The sequence below is a fragment of the Oncorhynchus gorbuscha genome, linkage group LG03 (assembly GCF_021184085.1).
Source record: "Oncorhynchus gorbuscha isolate QuinsamMale2020 ecotype Even-year linkage group LG03, OgorEven_v1.0, whole genome shotgun sequence".
In the NCBI taxonomy this organism is placed as follows: domain Eukaryota; kingdom Metazoa; phylum Chordata; class Actinopteri; order Salmoniformes; family Salmonidae; genus Oncorhynchus; species Oncorhynchus gorbuscha.
In genome coordinates this window covers 16,453,995-16,472,892 of record NC_060175.1, presented here as the reverse complement: position 1 = coordinate 16,472,892, position 18,898 = coordinate 16,453,995, and the positions used below count along the sequence as shown (strand labels likewise).

Sequence of the window (18,898 nt, the reverse complement as noted above, 5' to 3'; positions counted from 1 at the left end):
TCTGGTGGTTGAACTTGGTAGGCTTCTCTGAAAGTGGAGCAGTGCACCACAAGGATGGCAGTTGATGTCCGGTTAGTGATCGCTGTTGCGGTCCCCTCTAGTGATGTACCTTGGTAGGTTCCCTGGAAGCTGCAAAGTATCCTAGGGAGGGCCAGGGGATGTCCTGGTTGGTTGATCGCAGTTTTGGTCCTCCCCTTCTGGTGGTTTACCTTGGTAGGCTCCCTGACAGTGGGGCATGCCGCCACAAGGATGGGCCGTGGGTGTCCGGATTTGGGGTCGCCGTTCCGGACCCGTCGTCTGGTCGTCGTCCAGACTGGAAGATCTGGGCTGTAACTTAGGCAGATGTTAACAACGCACACACACACACACACACACTCATGAAATATATATAATTACCTCCATTCCCCAATGAGTGGCGTTGTGACACTAAGTGATGGTTGTATGGGGACTTTGTTTATGGCTCTATCACTTCCTAAGTGTCAAAGGAACTGAACCGAAAAGGAATGAAAGCATAAACAAAAGATATACAAAATATAGTTCTCACACAAAAATCATCTAATTGGACTGTATTTTATATACGTCCAATGTTCTGGCAAAATGACTATCATTGCATTGTCTCTAATGCCATATCTAGGGTTTTTCTACTTGGTGTGTTGCTTAGGCACTATCCTAAGTTGATAACTATATGATAAGTTTACAGCTGTAAGGCACTAGTTTTGGGCAGTCTACAGGGATGACCTATGGACTTCTGGGAAGAAAACTGGTGAGTGCTGAAGAGTCAAAGTCCTAGAGGTAAATGTTCAACTTTACTAAGGCTGGTATTTTGCTTGGATCCTTAAGTGATCCTAGCATAAATCCTAATTGGATGTTCCATTGTGCATGTGCGTTTATGCTTTCACAAGCGCGCATGTCAAGGGAAGAAAACCAAGTATCCTGGCAGATTACAACTTGTTCAGAATGAGTCTGACGTAGTCGGGTAATTTTCAGGTCAATGCCTGGAAGTCAGTCAGAATTGGTGTCGAGGGAGTCTGTAGTAGTTTTTACTACAAGTCACTGTGTCTTCCACTATTGGAAGCAGGCGGTAGTGGTGTCAATACGGAGACCAAGGAAAGACCCTACTAGTCCTTTAAGCTATAGGCCGATAGCGTTGACCTCTCACATATGTAAACTATGAAAAGGATGATAACGGAAAGACTGACGTACTTTCTGGAGAGTAGAGGACTAATGTCACCTGATCAAAGTGGGTTCAGGAAAGGCAGAGGAACAATGGATCCTGTACTGTGCCTTGAGTCAGTCATACGGAAGGCACAGGCAAATAAGGATGTGGTGGTAGCCATTTTCTTTGATGTAGAGAAGGTTTATGATATGATGTGGAAGGAAGGCCTATTTATCAAGATGGATAACATGGGGGTAGGAGGAAGGGTTTTTAACTAGATAAAGGATTTATTTTTGGGTGCAATCAATACAAGTGAGGGTGGAGAACTCTATGTCAGAAAGCTATGAGGTACCCCCCAGAGAAGTGTCATTAGTCCTTTTTTGTTCTCTATTATGATTGACGATGTGTTCTTAGGTGAGACCTGACATTGTGAGGTCATTGTTTGCGGATGATGGAGCGATGTGGAAGAGAGGTAGAAATATTACCCATAGAAGAGTTCAAGAATCGATTAGTGCAGTAGAGCAGTGGTCCCTCAGGTGGGGCTTCAAGCTTTAATAAGAACAGTGGTTCAAAATAATTGGCAAGAGTTGTGGAACAGGGAGAGAGAGGGAAGACACCTATATAAAGATCCAGGAAAAGGTGGGGGCAGGGAGGAAAGTGTAGTCACAAGGCTGAGACTGGGACACACAAGTACATTGAAATGGCTGGGGAAACATCCAATTGGGAGGTGTGATCATTGTCAAGAGGAGATGGAGACAGTGGAATATGTTCTATTTCAGTGCCAGAAATATGTGAGAGAAAGGGAGCAATTATTATTTGATGTGAGTGTAACAGTATAATTTTAAACCGTCCCCTCGCCCATACCCGGGCGCGAACCAGGGACCTTCTGCACACATCAACAACAGTCACCCACGAAGCATCGTTACCCACCACTCCACAAAAGCCGCGGCCCTTGGAGAGCAAGGGGAACTACTACTTCAAGGTCTCAGAGCAAGTGACGTAACCGATTGAAACGCTAGCAAGCGCGCACCGCTAACTAAGCTAGCCGTTTCACATCCGTTACATGAGGAGTAATGTGGTTGAAGAGCCAGGATTAAGTGAACTGCTGGGGATGTAGTATTTAATTATGTATTTTGTTTCCTTAGGGAGATGAGATTATTGGGTTGGATTTAGACCATTGCTGTCTCTGGTCCTCATTCCAGTCCAGTTGGTGGCGGTTATGCACCTTAAAGTTGGTTGCCAACTGCCATATAAAATCCACAGAATAAGGAGGAGACCAGCCTCACACTCCAGTACAGTAGATGGCGGCATATGCACCTTTAAGTTGGTTGCGATCCGCCAAAAGAAGAAGAACAGCCGTGAGTGGCGGTAGTCGGCCATATTGTCCCTGAGACAGCAAAAATCATACGCAAGTACACCGGCGAGAGGAAAGGAAGGGATCCTGCCTTCATTCCGCTCCTAAAAGAGGAGGTGGGTCACATATTTTATCAAAGAGGTAACTAACTATACAATGGAAGTTTGGACTCTGGTTCAAATTATTTTATGAAACAAGCAGTCAGTTAGCTATCTAGCTAGTTTTCAAGCTTGCCATTGGGACTGGTGACTAACGCGTTAGCTCGCTGGGCTAGATGAGACTACCGGTAGCTAGCTACTGTAGTTGGATAACACAACTGTCCAATGTAGTTATTGCTGCCAAACTGCGCAAACCAGCCATGCGTTAGCACTTTCACATATCTAGCTAGCTAACGTTAGCTAGTATAGCTAATCTTGGAAGCAACCCCTCAGCGTTTCCTAATCTTGGTCTTGGCGACCCCAAGGGGTGCACCTATTGGTTTTTGCCCTAGTAGCACCACACAGCTGATCCAAATAATACACTGATCGTTGAGCTTCGAACATTTGAATCTGCTGTGTAGTGTTAGGGCAAAAATCAAAACCTGCATCCCTTAGGATGGCCAGGAACGAGTTTGGGGATAAGCTGCAACCTACAGTTGTTACATTGATTTCGTTAACGTTTTTATTTCAGTGTTTTTATTTAACTAGGCAAGTCAGTTAATTAAGAACAAATTATTATTTACAATGAAAGCCTACTTGTAAAGCCCCTCCGGCCAAACCCTCCCCTATCCCGTACGACGCTGGGTCAATTGTGCACCGCCCTATGGGACTCCCGATCACGGCCGGTTATTGATACGGCCCGGGATGTAACCCGGGTCTGTAGTGCCGCCTCTAGCAGTGCCTTAGACCGCCACTCGGGAGACGTTAGTCTAGCTAACTATCGTAACTACTCATGAGGCACTGAGCAAACAAACATGTATTATTCCACAAAAGCTAGATACACATGTTTGTTGTCAAACCTGGCATTAGCTACTGTTATCTACCGTTAGCTAGCTATATCTTAGCCAGAGGGTAGCAACACCACTTTTCCCCAAAGGTGTCTTGCATCCATTGCAGAGAAGATTATTTATTGCTACATCTTTTTGGAATTAAACTATGCTAACTTTAGAATGATGTGGAACTCGCCTGCAGCATGTTGGTTGAGGTTAATATTAAATTGAAATCTGAAGGCAACTGTCACTCAGTGGTTGCTTGTTGCTCGAAGCAGAACAAATGCACTCCATTACAGTGGTGTCGTGACCCGGATCCACAGTTGGGCTCTGCCTGGCTGCTGAGGTAACTTCAAGGAGTAGGAGGTTGGTCTTTATGATGGGTGGGAGTTTGAGACAAAATATCTAAAGGATCATATTATTAAACATACTTTCCAAATACTTTCTGTTGTAGACCCAATGCCTCTGCATAACTCGTGTCACTTCATAATGACCAACCATCCTGCCCACCAGCACAATAAGTTGAAATGGAATTGTACATGACTTCTGGCTTCCCACGGATAGTTGCTAAAAGCACTTACTTTAAGCCTAGGTCAGCTACATACTACATCACACCCGGCCGCATTTGGCATTCCCATAGGGCGGTACACAATTTGCCCAGCGTCATCCTGGGTAGGCCATCGTTGTAATTAAGAATTTGTTCGTAACTGACTTGCCTAGTTAAATAAATGAAAAGGCATACCTATGCCAACCTCTATAAAGAGCTAGAGGATATCTTTGACAGGCACCAGAGTTATGACTGTTTGTTGTTGGCAAAGATAAGTGAAGGCTTGACTATTGCAGAGGAAATGGTCTATTGGCATGATGTATGGATAGATCTCATCATTTATCAATAGAAGCCTATATATGAGTATGTATGAACATTTTTCTGAACAAATGGGACCTTCTGTTAGAGTATAAAAAGTCAAATGTGATAGTATTTTCTCCCCTTTTTTGTGTGTGTGTGGTGGTAATGATGAATTCCATCAAACTGATGATCAGGGCAGTAAGAGAATGGATTTTGTATTTTAAACTAAATCAATAGTTGCATAGCTTATCCCCACCAGCTTTAGTAATTAAACATTGTCAATACTTTATGGGCGATGCAGTGACACATTTTAAAACAGCCTGCTGGTAATCAGGCCTTTAATTTAGTTTGCAACAACAAATGCAGTGTTGTAACAGTGCATCAAATTGCATTGCATTACACACACACCTGTAGAGACTTTGATTGTCTGCACTGGTCATCAGTTCTGCAGGGAGTTTTTACACCCATGTCAATGATACATATTTGATCTGGCCTAGGTGATGGTCTAAAATATAACTGACATTGTCCCCCCCCCTATCCCCCTGTTGTCTCAGCTGTCCTCCCCTGGTGCCCCCCACCCTACAGCCAAAGCCCCCCCTTACCCCCTGCCCTGCCAGGAAGAGGCCCCTGACCTGTTACACCACCTTCCCTCTTCTCCTGCCTACTCTCTTCCCTCCCCATCCTTCTCTGCAGTAAGTGCACCCCCTCTCCTCTGCCAAGCTGTCGGACATGTCAGGACCCGTGCCGAGTCGGGCCCGCGTGTACACTGATGTCAACACACAACGGCCCAGGGAGTACTGGGACTATGAGTCCCATGTGGTGGAATGGGGGTATGCAGCGACCACACACATACACACAAGCTCCCAGTCTCTAAATTAAGTCTGAAAATGTTGGTTGGTGCTTGCTAAACAAACGGATGACTTTTTCTTCTTTGCACATTGAAACTCTGCGGTTTAATTCCAATTTCCTTGAATTGTGTAATTGACAAAAACAATTCTGACCTCAGAAATCAAGATGACTTCCAGTTGGTGCGGAAGCTGGGTCGTGGAAAGTACAGTGAAGTGTTTGAAGCAATCAACATCACCAACAATGAGAAGGTTGTGGTGAAAATACTCAAGGTAAGGCCACAATGAGAAATCAATATCATTCAGATCATAGATTTGCCATTTGATACAGTCTCACAATTGGCTTGTTGGAATCATATTGAAGTAAAACCAACCCAACAATCAATACAATTGGTCTTTAATTGTGTCCATAGCCTGTCAAGAAGAAGAAAATCAAGCGTGAAATTAAGATCCTGGAGAACCTCCGTGGCGGCCCCAACGTCATCTCCCTTGTAGACATCGTCAAAGACCCAGTGGTGAGTAGGAATGGTGGGGAAAGAGGTGTGAAAACTGTATTACACTTTTAGAGGGGATCCCATGACTTTAATGCAACAACCCCTTCTTTTCTTTCAGTCTCGGACTCCGGCCTTGGTCTTTGAACATGTCAACAACACAGACTTCAAGGTAAGATGGAGCATCCGTTTTAACCCCGGGGTCGTATTCATTAGACCACACCACATCAAAACATTTTGCGTTTCTTACAACTTCAGGTAGTCCGTCCTCGTTGCAGTCTGTTTTCTTCTGTTTCTTGACAGTGTACATCTCTATTCATGTGCATGTTGTTTCCCTGTACTCCGGTGTGTACATTTGAAGTCGGAGGTTTACATACACCTTAGCCAAATACATTTAAACTCAGTTTTTCACAATTCCTGACATTTAATCCTAGTAAAAATGCCCTGTCTCAGGTCAGTTAGGATCACCACTTCATTTTAAGAATGTGACATATCATAATAATAGTTGAGAATGATTTATTTCAGCTTTAATTTCTTTCATCACATTCCCAGTGGGTCAGAAGTTTACATACACTCAATTAATATTTGGTATCATTGCCTTTAAATAGTTTTAACTATGGTCAAACGTTTCAGGTAGCTTTCCACAAGCTTCTCACAATAAGTTGGGTGAATTTTGGCCCATTCCTCCTGACAGAGCTGGTGTAACTGAGTCAGGTTTGTAGGCCTCCTTGCTCACACACACTTTTTCAGCTCTGCACACACTTTTTTATAGGATTGAGGTCAGGGCTTTGTGATGGCCACTCCCAATACCTTGACTTTGTTGTCCTTAAGCCATTTTGCCACAATTTTGGAAGTATGCTTGAGGTCATTGTCCATTTGGAAGACCTGACTTCCTGACGGCTGTTGCTTCAATATATCCACATATTTTCCAGCCTTATGATGCCATCTATTTTGTGAAGCGCACCAGTCCCTCCTGCAGGAAAGCACCCCCACAACATGATGCTGCCACCCCTGTTCTACACGGTTGGGATGGTGTTCTTCGGCTTGCAGGCATCCTCCTATTTCCTCCAAACATAATTGTGGTCATTATGGCCGAACAGTTCTTTTTTTGCTTCATCATTTCTCCAAAAAGTACGATCTTTGGCCCCATGTGCAGTTGCAACCGTAGTCTGCCGTTTTATGGCGATTTTGGAGCAGTGGCTTCTTCCTTGCTGAGCGGCCTTTCAGGTTATGTCGATATAGGACTCGTTTTACTGTGGATATAGATACTTTTGTACCGGTTTCCTCCAGCATCTTCACACTTTGCAGCTGTTCTGGGATTGATTTCCACTTTTTGCACCGAAGTACATTCATCTCTAAGAGAGCACGTCGCCTTCCTGAGCGATATGACTGCTGCATGGTCCCATGGTGTTTATACTTGCGTACTATTGTTTTTACAGATGAACGTGGTACCTTCAGGTGTTAGGAAATTGCTCCCAAGGATGAACCAGACTTGTGGAGGTCTACAAAAAAAAACTTTTTTGGGGGGGGGGGGGGGGGTCTTGGTGGATTTCTTTTGATTTTCCCATGATGTCAAGGTAGGCCTTGAAATACATCCACAGGTACACATCCAATTTACCTCCACCTCCAATGACACCATTTGAGTCAAATCAGCCTATCGGAAGCTTCTAAAGCCATGACATAATTTACTGGAATTTTCCAAGCTGTTTAACGAGTAAGTTGACTGTGCCTATGTAAACTTCTGACCCACTGGAATTATGATACAGTGAAGTAATCTGTCTGTAGACAATTGTTTTAAAAATTACTTGTCATGCACAAAGTAGATGTCCTAACCTACTTGCCAAAACTATAGTTTGTTAACAAGGCATTTGTGGAGTAGTTGAAAAACAAGTTTTAATGACTCCAACATCAGTGTATGTAAACAGGTTCAGTGCTGTCTTCGGGGGCCAGGATGTTTCATGTCTTGTGGTTCTATCCTCAATCACTGGTACACAATGATCCATTGGAATGGTTGCGTCAAGTTTGGTGTTCCGTAATAGGCCTAAGTGTTACCAGTCAGATGCCCAAGTTGATAGCTTGTGATTTGAATAATATGTGAACTCTTTGTATTAGCTGATGGGTTCAGGATGGTTAGACAGATATATGCATGGACTCTTCAGGGTTTGGTTAAATCGCGGTATTGATTCATTCGTTTTTACTTGCAGCAATTGTACCAGACCCTAACGGACTATGACATCCGGTTCTACATGTTCGAGATCCTCAAGGTGGGTCTCGTAATGTTGTAATTTGTGTCTACTACCCCATTTCATTTGTGCTCTTAAAATGTATTTGAAGGCCCAGAGACTGCTAGACATGAGTCAGCATTTTCCTCTCCCAAAACAAGACCATTCGGGTGCTTAGAGTATAAGCCCCTTGTTTGTCTGACGTCTATTTGCCCATCAACATGTTTGTGCGCCCACACAGGAAGAAAACATCTGTTTTGTCATCTGCATTTCTTTGTTGATTAAATCCCCAGCCTCCTTTTTGTTAACATGCAGCCATTTTGGCTCTGTCCGCAGGCCCTGGACTACTCCCACAGCATGGGAATCATGCACAGGGACGTGAAACCCCACAACGTGATGATTGATCACGAACACCGCAAGGTGAGTGTTTATGACCAATGCGGCAGAGGCACTGTTATTTTCCCTCCATCCGATTTGCCCGTAGACGAGACCTTTATCATTTTAACATTTAATGTGACGACAAAAAAATACGCTAGTTTAAATGGAAATATTTTAACTCTTGATGAATCATGTTATGATGTATTATTGGAGCTGTAATACAAGCAGATATTGCACGACAACATTACAATGCCCAAGTAGTCCCATCCCGTTTGTCTCTTTATGTTTGTTGTCCTAATGAACACAACCCTGTTCTGCTCCTCTCAGTATTGACTGTCTGTGTTTGTGTTCTTCCAGCTGCGCCTTATTGACTGGGGTCTGGCTGAGTTCTACCACCCGGGACAGGAGTATAATGTCCGAGTGGCTTCTCGCTACTTCAAAGGACCTGAGCTTCTGGTCGATTATCAGGTATGTTGTCCAGCTACTGTTCTTAATTGTCAAGCTCAGTCTATATTATTTTCTGTTGTGTAGATCACAGCTACATGCACACATACCCTTTTCACACCATTGAACCAAACTGCTGAGCTGGTTAAGCATCCACCGTAGTTACAGGAACCATACTCAACACTGCAATGTGAAAACTAAACAGGCAAATCTCCCATTGGTCATTCAAATCCATTTCATTAGATGGTCCCAATATTTCCCTAAGGGGCTGTTGCAAGCACCTCTTAAATTCTGACATCTTGGCTTTTCTCTAACTCACTGATTTGACTGTCTTCTTCTTCCAGATGTATGACTACAGTCTGGACATGTGGAGCTTGGGCTGCATGTTGGCCAGCATGGTTTTCAGGAAGGAGCCTTTCTTCCACGGCCACGACAACTACGACCAGGTAAACACTATCCAATACGTTGTACACCATGTTTCAATGGTCTACTACGACCAGGTAAACACTATCCAATACGTTGTACACCATGTTTCAATGGTCTACTACGACCAGGTAAACACTATCCAATACGTTGTACACCATGTTTCAATGGTCTACTACGACCAGGTAAACACTATCCAATACGTTGTACACCAGACTCATATCAAACATCTTCAATCTAAAATCAAATCTAGAGTCTGCTTTCTATTCCGCAACAAAGCCTCCTTCACTCACGCCGCCAAACTTACCCTAGTAAAACTGACTATCCTACCGATCCTCGACTTCGGCGATGTCATCTTCAAAATGGCTTCCAACACTCTACTCAGCAAACTGGATGCAGTTTATCACAGTGACATCCATTTTGTTACTAAAGTACCTTATACCACCCACCACTGCAACCTGTATGCTCTAGTCGGCTGGCCCTCGCTACATATTCGTCGCCAGACCCACTGCCTCCAGGTCATCTACAAGTCCATGCTCGGTAAAGCTCCGCCTTATCTCAGTTCACTGGTCACGATGCTCCAGCAGGTGTACCTTCCCTAAAGCCAACACCTCATTTGGCTGCCTTTCGTTCCAGTTCTCTGCTGCCTGTGACTGGAACGAATTGCAAAAATCGCTGAAGTTGGAGACTTATCTCCCTCACCAACTTCAAATATCAGCTATCTGAGCAGCTTACCGATCGCTGCAGCTGTACATAGTCTATCGGTAAATAGCCCACCCAATTTTACCTACCTCATCCCCATACTGTTTATATTTATTTACTTTTCTGCTCTTTTGCACACCAATATCTCTACCTGTACATGACCATCTGATAATTTATCACTCTAGTGTTAATCTGCAAAATTGTAATTATTCGCCTACCTCCTCATGCCTTTTGCACACAATGTATATAGACTCTTTTTTTCTACTGTGTTATTGACTTGTTAATTGTTTACTTCACATGTAACTCTGTTGTCTGTTCACACTGCTATGCTTTATCTTGGCCAGGTCGCAGTTGCAAATGAGAACTTGTTCTCAACTAGCCTACCTGGTTAAATAAAGGTGAAATAAATAAAAAATTTCAATGATCTACTACGACCAGGTAAACACTCCAAAATGTTGTGCGCCATGTCGCAAGGGCCCCATTCATTACAAGTGACGAGAATAACCTTGTGCCTGTTCAGGAGGGTGAAAGGTTCCAGAACATTCCGATGGAAATGGATTGTATACAACAGATTTGATTATGTCAGGTACTATAGGGAATGCTGTCAGTTCTATTCATGAATTATATTTCTCCATTTTTTTTCTCCCTTTGTCAGTTGGTGAGAATAGCCAAGGTGTTGGGAACGGAAGACCTGTACGACTACATTGACAAGTACAACATAGAGTTGGAGCCTCGGTTCAATGACATTCTGGGAAGGTAGGTGGTTGTCTGTCTTTTACTAATGTGTAGTTTTCTGCACTTGTTTTGGGCACTTAGTAAAACCACCTCCTGAATCTAAACACACACAGCTGCTCTTAACCAGCTCTCCCCTTCCAGACACTCTCGTAAGCGGTGGGAGCGCTTCGTCCACAGTGAGAACCAGCAACTGATCAGTCCTGAGGGTCTGGACTTTCTGGACAAGCTGCTGCGCTATGACCATCAGGCCCGGTTGACTGCCCGCGAGGCCATGGATCACCCCTACTTCTGTGAGTGTGGATGTTGAAGGTTTTTAAAGGTAGACTCAGCGATGCATGAAGTAAACAGCAATATCGGGTTGATTTCTGCAACAACTAAGAGTGTTGAAGTGCAAGGCTAAATTCCTTCGCTGTTCTGGTCCCGTAGATACCACGTTGTAATGACGTGAAGTGTACATGGCCAGATAATGTCTGGCTGTATGAGATCACAGTTTCGCATCACGCTCATTTGAATGTCTGCGGTGCTGTTCATGACAATGTCGGAAAGTTGAGAAACTTAAGTTATTTAAAGAAATAATGTTTTCTCACATTCTGTGAGACAAATTTCTAGGTTGGTGATGATCTTAGAATATTCTCTGAAAGTTGCCCACATAATAATGATTGGAATGGAACTGCTTTGGGTTTGTTGATAAGATGAGAAAATGATTTTGGCTGCACAGGAAAGATGGTCCCAACTGTAACCCTGTGTGCTTTGTTCTGTGGTGTTTTTATTATGTCTTTGAACCTGTGGTCCTCTATATGGCTCTATAGGCCAAGCTGCAGTTACAACAGCAAATAAAAGGCTTGTTATAACTGGGGTTACTTCGCATTGCAACAAGGTTTCTCTTTAAAAGCAACTCACAGCTTAAACAGTTCAAGGGAGACTGATGTTCTGGTCTCTTCACATTTAGTTGGCTTTGATATTTGAACATGGCCCAGTTCAAGGTGGTCATTAGTAGTTGCTTATGACTATCTACTTGCAGTAGCTGGAGACTAGGGACTCGACTGTTGTCGTGACTTGACTAATATTAATCTGATTACTTATCTAATCAACTGTTTAATTGTTACCCGATTTTAAAATAACAATTAACTCATTAGGATTTGAGGCACCAGAGAGAAGTTCTTTTAGAGTTACCATCTCCTGAATTAAACTCTAAAAGGTCTTTACCTATCACATCTATAAACAGTCAACTTATTAATCATAACCTTGTATCATGTCATCATTCTGAACAGTCCTCCTTGCATCTGCAAAAACCAGAGCCTTGTGATTCAGTACTACACAAATTGGTGTATTTATTTACAAGCTAATTAAATGGTAACACAGAATAAACATGCACACTTAATATGTTAAACAGGTCCCTTGTGGAATGACAACAATATGGCTGCTTGTTACAAAAGATGGGATGGGGGGGCAGAGAGGGACAGACACACTTTACTTTGGTACATATAGGCTGTATCACAACAGGCTGTGGTCGGGAGTCCCATAGGGCAGCACACAATTGCCCCAGCGGCACCCGGTTGGGGAAGGGTTTGGCCAGGGTAGGCCGTCATTGTAAAATAACTGACTTGTCTAGTTAACTAAAGGTTACATCTTTGTTTAATTACAGTAATCATATACCTTGCACACAATTGCCTCCCTCTGAGTAAGAAGTCATGAATGTGTTTACGTGACATGCCTTGGTTCGTCAAGTATCTCTCTCGGAACCGGGCTGCCTTGGAAAGGGTGTTGGGCCTATTCACGGCACGCTTGTAAGGCACTGATTGTCCAAAAATGGTTCCAACAAGTCTTCTACTGTTCTTCTCTGTAGTTGTCCAGTATCTGGTGACTTGTCGTGTAGCACTGAACAGAACCACGCTCCTGAAGATGATACGTAGAAGATGGGCTAGCCAGCCGGGTCGATGGTTCCCAGCGGGGGGGGGGGGCCGAGTAGCGTAATTTATTTTGCAGCGCACGCCACAGGAGCAGTGTAGCGGGGGGGGGGGGGGTCTGGTTGAAATCATTCATTGCAAACCTGATCTGACCTATTTGGATCCTCACAGGACAGTCACGACACTAGAGGTTTGTTCAATATGTGTTTTCTTGTCCTCACAGATCCCATTGTGAAAGAGCAGGGTCGCATGCCAGGGTCGGCTAACCTACCCTGTGGAAATACAGCCGTGAGCACAGCCAACATGATCACTGGTGAGCGCACACACACACACACACACACCAATCAGCCTGAATGCCCTCCCGGCTTCTCGTCTGATCTCCCATTACTCAGTGTTGAGGAGGATGTTTTGTCAGTGGGAGGCTGAGCTCGGAAATGTAATGGATTCAAGAAGCAAACTTGGTCTGTGTAAAGAAGCTGGTCACCTGCTATATTTTCCCAGGAAAATGTCCTCAGTATGCTGTCATTGATGTTAGTCATTCTTCTAAAGGCCTTTGTAGACTGTACGTCAGATTCTATTTTTTACGATTATAACGTCACACTGTGCAACGTTACCAAATTAATATCTTTATCAACCTGGCCAGATTGTACGATTGGATCTAGTTCTGTCGTCACATTATGCAATTGGCTTGAGAGGCTAGGTCAACTGCTGCTGTGTGTTTGATCTGTGTATCTGCCAGCAGAGCAAGCCTCTCTTTGCTTATGCATGTGTCAAGTGAGTTCGGGAAAAACTGAAGTATGCATCTTAGAAATAGTTTTCACATACAAACTTCATATGTCCAAGTTCAGAAGCAGCTGCCCCAAAATAACATGGTCACTGTGGTAGAATGTTTATTTTGATTGGTGAGTTTTTCAAAATCCAATCAGGTAACCTGATTTCAGATGTTATGCAAGCAAGATTATTAGGGAAATCGTTCTTCTTGCACAGCATGGAAACGTTTCAATTAATCGGACTATTCACAATGATCGTATTATTGTGTGCCGGGTGTGTTCCTATTGATCAGTTACTGGGATCGGCTCAACACCGGCCACACATGACTACGACTGCACGTAGTGTTACTTACAGGCTGACTACACTGCTCCTGTGGCGTGCGCTGCAAAATAAATTTAGAGATCGATATTATTCAATTATTGCACCCACTCTGCTCGTGTGCGCCAATTAGCGTCTTGTTGCCAATGGCTAAAATAGTAAGTTCCATTTCCGACGCAGATCGCACTGCAAGTCCTGCCTCTCCCATCTCCTCATTGGTTTATAGGAGCAGGTACCCACGTGCCATCTCATTGGTTATACCCACGTGGGTGACCGAAAGACGAACGAGGTCAGTGGCGGTAATGCACCTAATTTATGAAAGTTGCCAATCGCAATATAAAGTCAAGAGCCGAGGAGGAGAGATGATTAGAAATGATGCGGTTGACTGTTTTATGCGTGGATTAATTGTCGGAGTAGAGGACCTTGTGCATTTCAGGTAAAATAACTTCATGTTTATATCCCAGGAGAAATTAGCTAGCAACAGCAAGCTAGCAAAATAGGACAAATTAGCCAGCAAGCTAGCTAGCTAAATTGCCATAAAGGTTTAATGCTTTTTGACCTGTCCCCAAATGAATGTAATTGGTTCAGAATTTGTTTTGATATTTTAACCTGCGTGTCGTGATCGCGTTTGGTGTGGGTGGACAAAATAAATGTATGCACGATCGGCTGACATAGACCCTGTCACACTGATCAAGCCAAGACACACTACTGTTGTTTATGACCTAAGAATTTGCCCGCAGCGTGCACATTTTTTCCGGGGTGGCATAAGATGGCTAAAATCGTATTTTCAGCAAAGGCCTTTAAAGATAGTAGTAAAATAATGACTATCACATTGTCATAATTGACATACTGTAATTTAATGCAATACATTTCAGAAGAGCTCAACTCTCACCATATGAGTGCATCCATTGTTATCTTTCCTATGTAACCCATTGGTTAATGTAGTCACTGCGTCATCAGAACTCCCTTGGAGTGTTTTCTAAGTAACCCGCATGCTTAGTTAAGCTAAATTCCCTGTCTTTCTCTCTAGGCATCTCTGCCTTGCCAGTCGCTACTGCCCTGGTCACCCTCACCGGCTCGCCCGTTCTCTCTGCTGCCACCAACGCCCTGAGCGTCCCCGTGCCCGCCGCTGCTGGTCCCCCCCAGTGATTGCAACCAACAGGAGCCACTCTGCCGGCCCGCGCCACCACCTCTACTCACTCACACAGTCCAACTGCCCTGAGATCCAATAATGCCAACCTCTGAAGGCAGTCTCATCTGAACAATGTTAGTTTGTATCTCCTTTAATGAACTTGAGGTAAACAGACATATGAAATGAATGTTCTGTGTAATTGACACATACAGGTATTCCTTTCATATTGAAGTGACGGTGTGGCTGTGTCTTATGTTCACAAGCCAAGAATAAGTTACAAATCCACTGGTGATGGGGGTCCCTCCCCTTGCAACACGTTTTGTTTGTACATCACTGACAATGGTCACGCGGAGTAGTTAGCGGGAGGCAACAGGAAAGGACGGTAACATTCATACCAAAAGGAGCAGAATCTGTAGTTTACTAATGCAATGTTGTCAAACAAGACCTGGCTAGGACACCTTAAGCAATCCCCCGTGTTTAGGTCAATCCAGAACTCCATACCACTATTATAAAGACTCTTCCCCACGGCATTTGAAAGTGTTTGGTGCTCCAGTCGTGTGTTGAAACACTGAAGCCGCCTCACTCCACCTATACTAATGACACTTTAGTCTGAATAGTATGTGTTGCCTTTCTACCCAACTGGATACCTAGTCTATTTGATGTAAAGGTTCCCTGACCGTTTTCTTTTTTTGTACTGAAATGCTATGGTGCTGGATGGGTTTAATTTGCTGTGGAAACGGTTTGATGTCAGTATTGTCATCCAAACCACTCGAAATCCAGACAACGCCATCCGTTTGGTTAATTTGAAAAGTTTCTCTCAAACTTGCTGCTTTATAGTTCCTTGAATTAATTCAAGTTGTAAAAAAACCAAAGTTTACTCAATCGTTTGGAAAAAGAGGAGACTGACCAAACCTTCGTTTTCTTGGAGTTACACTGAGTTATGTGGAGATAATATGGGGGAGAAAATATTTTTATATCACAACAGAATACAAAAGCACCGGAGTCCTGGTTAAGTTGGCTTGAAATTTTTTCTCTGCTGTTCGAACCTGGGGAATTTTTTTTTGTTGTATTTAGTTTGTTTCGAGGCTAAGTTTCTTGATCATCTGTTTGGCTAAACACCGAAGGATGTATTGAACTTGAACGGTTTAATTTTTCCTGTGTTAGTGCCAGAAATGGGAATCTTGTTTGAGTATAGCTGTACATATGCATCCTTTTTTCATTTGAAATCTCACGTATGAAATACATGCATACATCGACATAATGAAGTTGTATGAGTCCTTACATCACTGTATATATTTTTGTCCGTATGTAGACTAGTATTTGAAAATATTTGTGTAAATAAACACATTTTATCAAGTATATCTGAGTTGGTATGTTCACACAGATTGTCTCCTGATTGTAAATCAATTTTCTTAATTATTGTATTATTTTGACGTCACTTCTACAGTATGCGTTTTTGCTATGTTTTTAAATTAATTGTAACGGTGATAATAAAACTGGTTGTTTGGATGCTGATTGTGGTCTAAGGCACTGCATCTCAGTGCTAGATGTGTCACTACAGCCCCTGGTTCGATGCTGGGCTGTATCACAACCGGCCATGATTGGGAGTCCCATAGGGCGGCGCACAATTGGTTCAGCATCGTCCGTGTTAGGGTATGACTGGGGTAGGTCGTCTTTGTTCTTAACTGACTTGCCGAGTTCAAATAAATTGGACGAACAGCGTGTTGGCCGTCACACACCTTTGCCTGCTAACAGTTCCATCTGAATGACCACTGCCCCTCCATAAGAATATCATGTTTATGTTGCGGTCTGAACCATCTCCTGTATTTCGCTAAACTAGAATATCATGTTGCTGTCTGAATCCTCTCCTGTGCGAGTTGAGCTAAATACATTTCCCCCTGCTTCTAGCATTTATACTGAACAAAAAAACGCAACATGAAGCCATTTCAAAGATTTTACTGAGTTACAGGTCAAATAAGGAATCATTCAATTGTAATAAATTAATATAGGCCATAATCTATGGATTTCACATGACTGGGGAAATGGGTATGAATCTGATCACAGAAACCTTTAAAATAAAATGGGGCTGTGGATCAGAACCAGTCAGTATCTGGTGTGACCATTTGCCTCATGCAGCATGACATCTCCTTCTCATATAATTGATCAGGCTGTTGATTATGGCCTATGGAATGTTGTCTTACTCTTCAAAAGCTGCGTGAAGTTGCTGGATATTGGCGGGAACTGGAACACGCTGTCGTACACCGATCCAGAGCATTCCACACGTGCTCAATGAGTGACATGTCTGGTGAGTATGTAGGCCGTGGAAGAAATCTGATATGTTCAGCTTCCAGGAATTGTGTACAGATCCTTGTGACAACGGGGCTGTGCATTATCGTGGTGAAACATGAGGTGATGGTGGCGGATAAATGGCATGACAATGGGCCTCATGATCTCATGGTAGCTCTGCATTCAAATTGCCATCGACAAAATGCAATTGTGTTTGTACCATAAACCAACCGCCACCATGGAGCCCTCTGTTCACAACGTTGACATCCGCAAACAGCTTGCCCGCATGCCACCATACATGCAGTCTGCCATCTGCCCGGTACAGTTGAAACCGGGATCTATCTGTGAAGAGCACACTTCTCCAACGTGCAAAGTGGCAATCGAAGGTAAGCATTTGTTACTGAAGTCTGTTACGACGCCAAACTGCAGTAGTCCATTAGCTGCTGCAGATGAGCATCCCTGAGACGATTTCTGACATTCAAATCAAATCAAATCAAATCAAATTTATTTATATAGCCCTTCGTACATCAGCTGATATCTCAAAGTGCTGTACAGAAACCCAGCCTAAAACCCCAAACAGCAAACAATGCAGGTGTAAAAGCACGGTGGCTAGGAAAAACTCCCTAGAAAGGCCAAAACCTAGGAAGAAACCTAGAGAGGAACCGGGCTATGTGGGGTGGCCAGTCCTCTTCTGGCTGTGCGCCGGGTAGAGATTATAACAGAACATGACCAAGATGTTCAAATGTTCATAAATGACCAGCATGGTCAAATAATAATAAGGCAGAACAGTTGAAACTGGAGCAGCAGCACAGTCAGATGGACTGGGGACAGCAAGGAGCCATCATGTCAGGTAGTCCTGGGGCACGGTCCTAGGGCTCAGGTCCTCCGAGAGAGAGAAAGAAAGAGAGAATTAGAGAGAGCATATGTGGGGTGGCCAGTCCTCTTCTGGCTGTGCCAGGTGGAGATTATAACAGAATGTGGCCAAGATGTTCAAATGTTCATAAATGACCAGCATGGTTGAATAATAGTAAGGCAGAACAGTTGAAACTGGAGCAGGAGCATGGCCAGGTGGACTGGGGACAGCAAGGAGTCCTCATGTCAGGTAGTCCTGGGACATGGTCCTAGGGCCCAGGCCAGTTGAAACTGGAGCAGCAGCATGGCCAGGTGGACTGGGGACAGCAAGGAGTCATCATGTCAGGTAGTCCTGGGGCATGGTTCTAGGGCTCAGGTCCTCCGAGAGAGAGAAAGAAAGAGAGAAGGAGAGAATTAGAGAACGCACACTTAGATTTACACAGGACACCGAATAGGACAGGAGAAGTACTCCAGATAAACAAACTGATCCTAGCCCCCCGACACATAAACTACTGCAGCATAAATACTGGAGGCTGAGACAGGAGGGGTCAGGAGACACATTTTTTGCATTTTTTTAATTCTTTGGTTGCGGAAACCCACAGTTTCATCGGCTGTCTGGTTGTTTGGTCTCAGACGATCCCGCAGGTGAAGCAGCCAGATGTAGAGGTCCTGGGCTGCAGTTGAGAGGCCGGTTGGACGTACTGCCAAATTCTCTAAAATGACATGTTAGAGAAATGAACAATTACTTATCTGGCAACAGCTGTGAAAACGTTATCCCCAGCACTACAGGGTGTCTTGGTGTTGACCACCAAACGCCTGCTCAGAAGTCCTATGGTGATCAAACACACAGATATTACTGTACATCCACTGATGAGCAGAGGCCTCCTGCCAACCCTATTGGCAAACACCATGGAGACCAAGGTGGCGATCACTTTGACTACCTCCATGCCCACGGATGCCAGCACTGCTGAGGCATTACTCTCAAAGCCCACTGAATGAAAGACGGTTGAGCTGTAGAAGAGCACGTTGGGCTGACCGTTGAAAGATCACCAAGCCCAGCCCTATCAT

At 43.9% G+C, this 18,898-nt stretch overlaps 1 protein-coding gene across 4 annotated transcripts; it reads left to right on the top strand.

Annotated features, from left to right (window-relative positions):
• Positions 1-2,463: 2,463 nt before the first annotated feature.
• LOC124026699 (casein kinase II subunit alpha-like) lies at positions 2,464-16,051 on the top strand. Of its 4 annotated transcripts, none has more exons than XM_046339496.1 (13): positions 2,464-2,626; positions 5,018-5,154; positions 5,331-5,442; positions 5,583-5,684; positions 5,782-5,832; positions 7,865-7,924; positions 8,219-8,302; positions 8,618-8,728; positions 9,049-9,150; positions 10,485-10,585; positions 10,706-10,854; positions 12,695-12,784; positions 14,591-16,051. In XM_046339496.1, exons 2-13 carry the CDS (start codon positions 5,054-5,056, stop codon positions 14,707-14,709), a joined length of 1,182 nt encoding a protein of 393 aa, XP_046195452.1. In that variant the 5' UTR covers positions 2,464-2,626; positions 5,018-5,053; the 3' UTR covers positions 14,710-16,051. The 4 variants fall into 4 exon arrangements, with proteins under 4 accessions (XP_046195452.1, XP_046195451.1, XP_046195450.1 ...); XM_046339495.1 differs by having other exon boundaries at positions 2,501-2,626; positions 4,879-5,154; XM_046339494.1 differs by having other exon boundaries at positions 2,507-2,651.
• The last annotated feature ends 2,847 nt before the right edge of the window (positions 16,052-18,898 follow it).

Excerpts from the sequence above, each read along its gene's own strand:
- LOC124026699 (XM_046339496.1), top strand. The coding sequence starts at position 5,054 with ATGTCAGGACCCGTGCCGAGTCGGGCCCGCGTGTACACTGATGTCAAC. Across the intron at positions 10,855-12,694 it reads CATGGATCACCCCTACTTCT|ATCCCATTGTGAAAGAGCAG; the intron begins GTGAGTGTGGAT and ends TTGTCCTCACAG. Across the intron at positions 12,785-14,590 it reads CACAGCCAACATGATCACTG|GCATCTCTGCCTTGCCAGTC; the intron begins GTGAGCGCACAC and ends CTTTCTCTCTAG.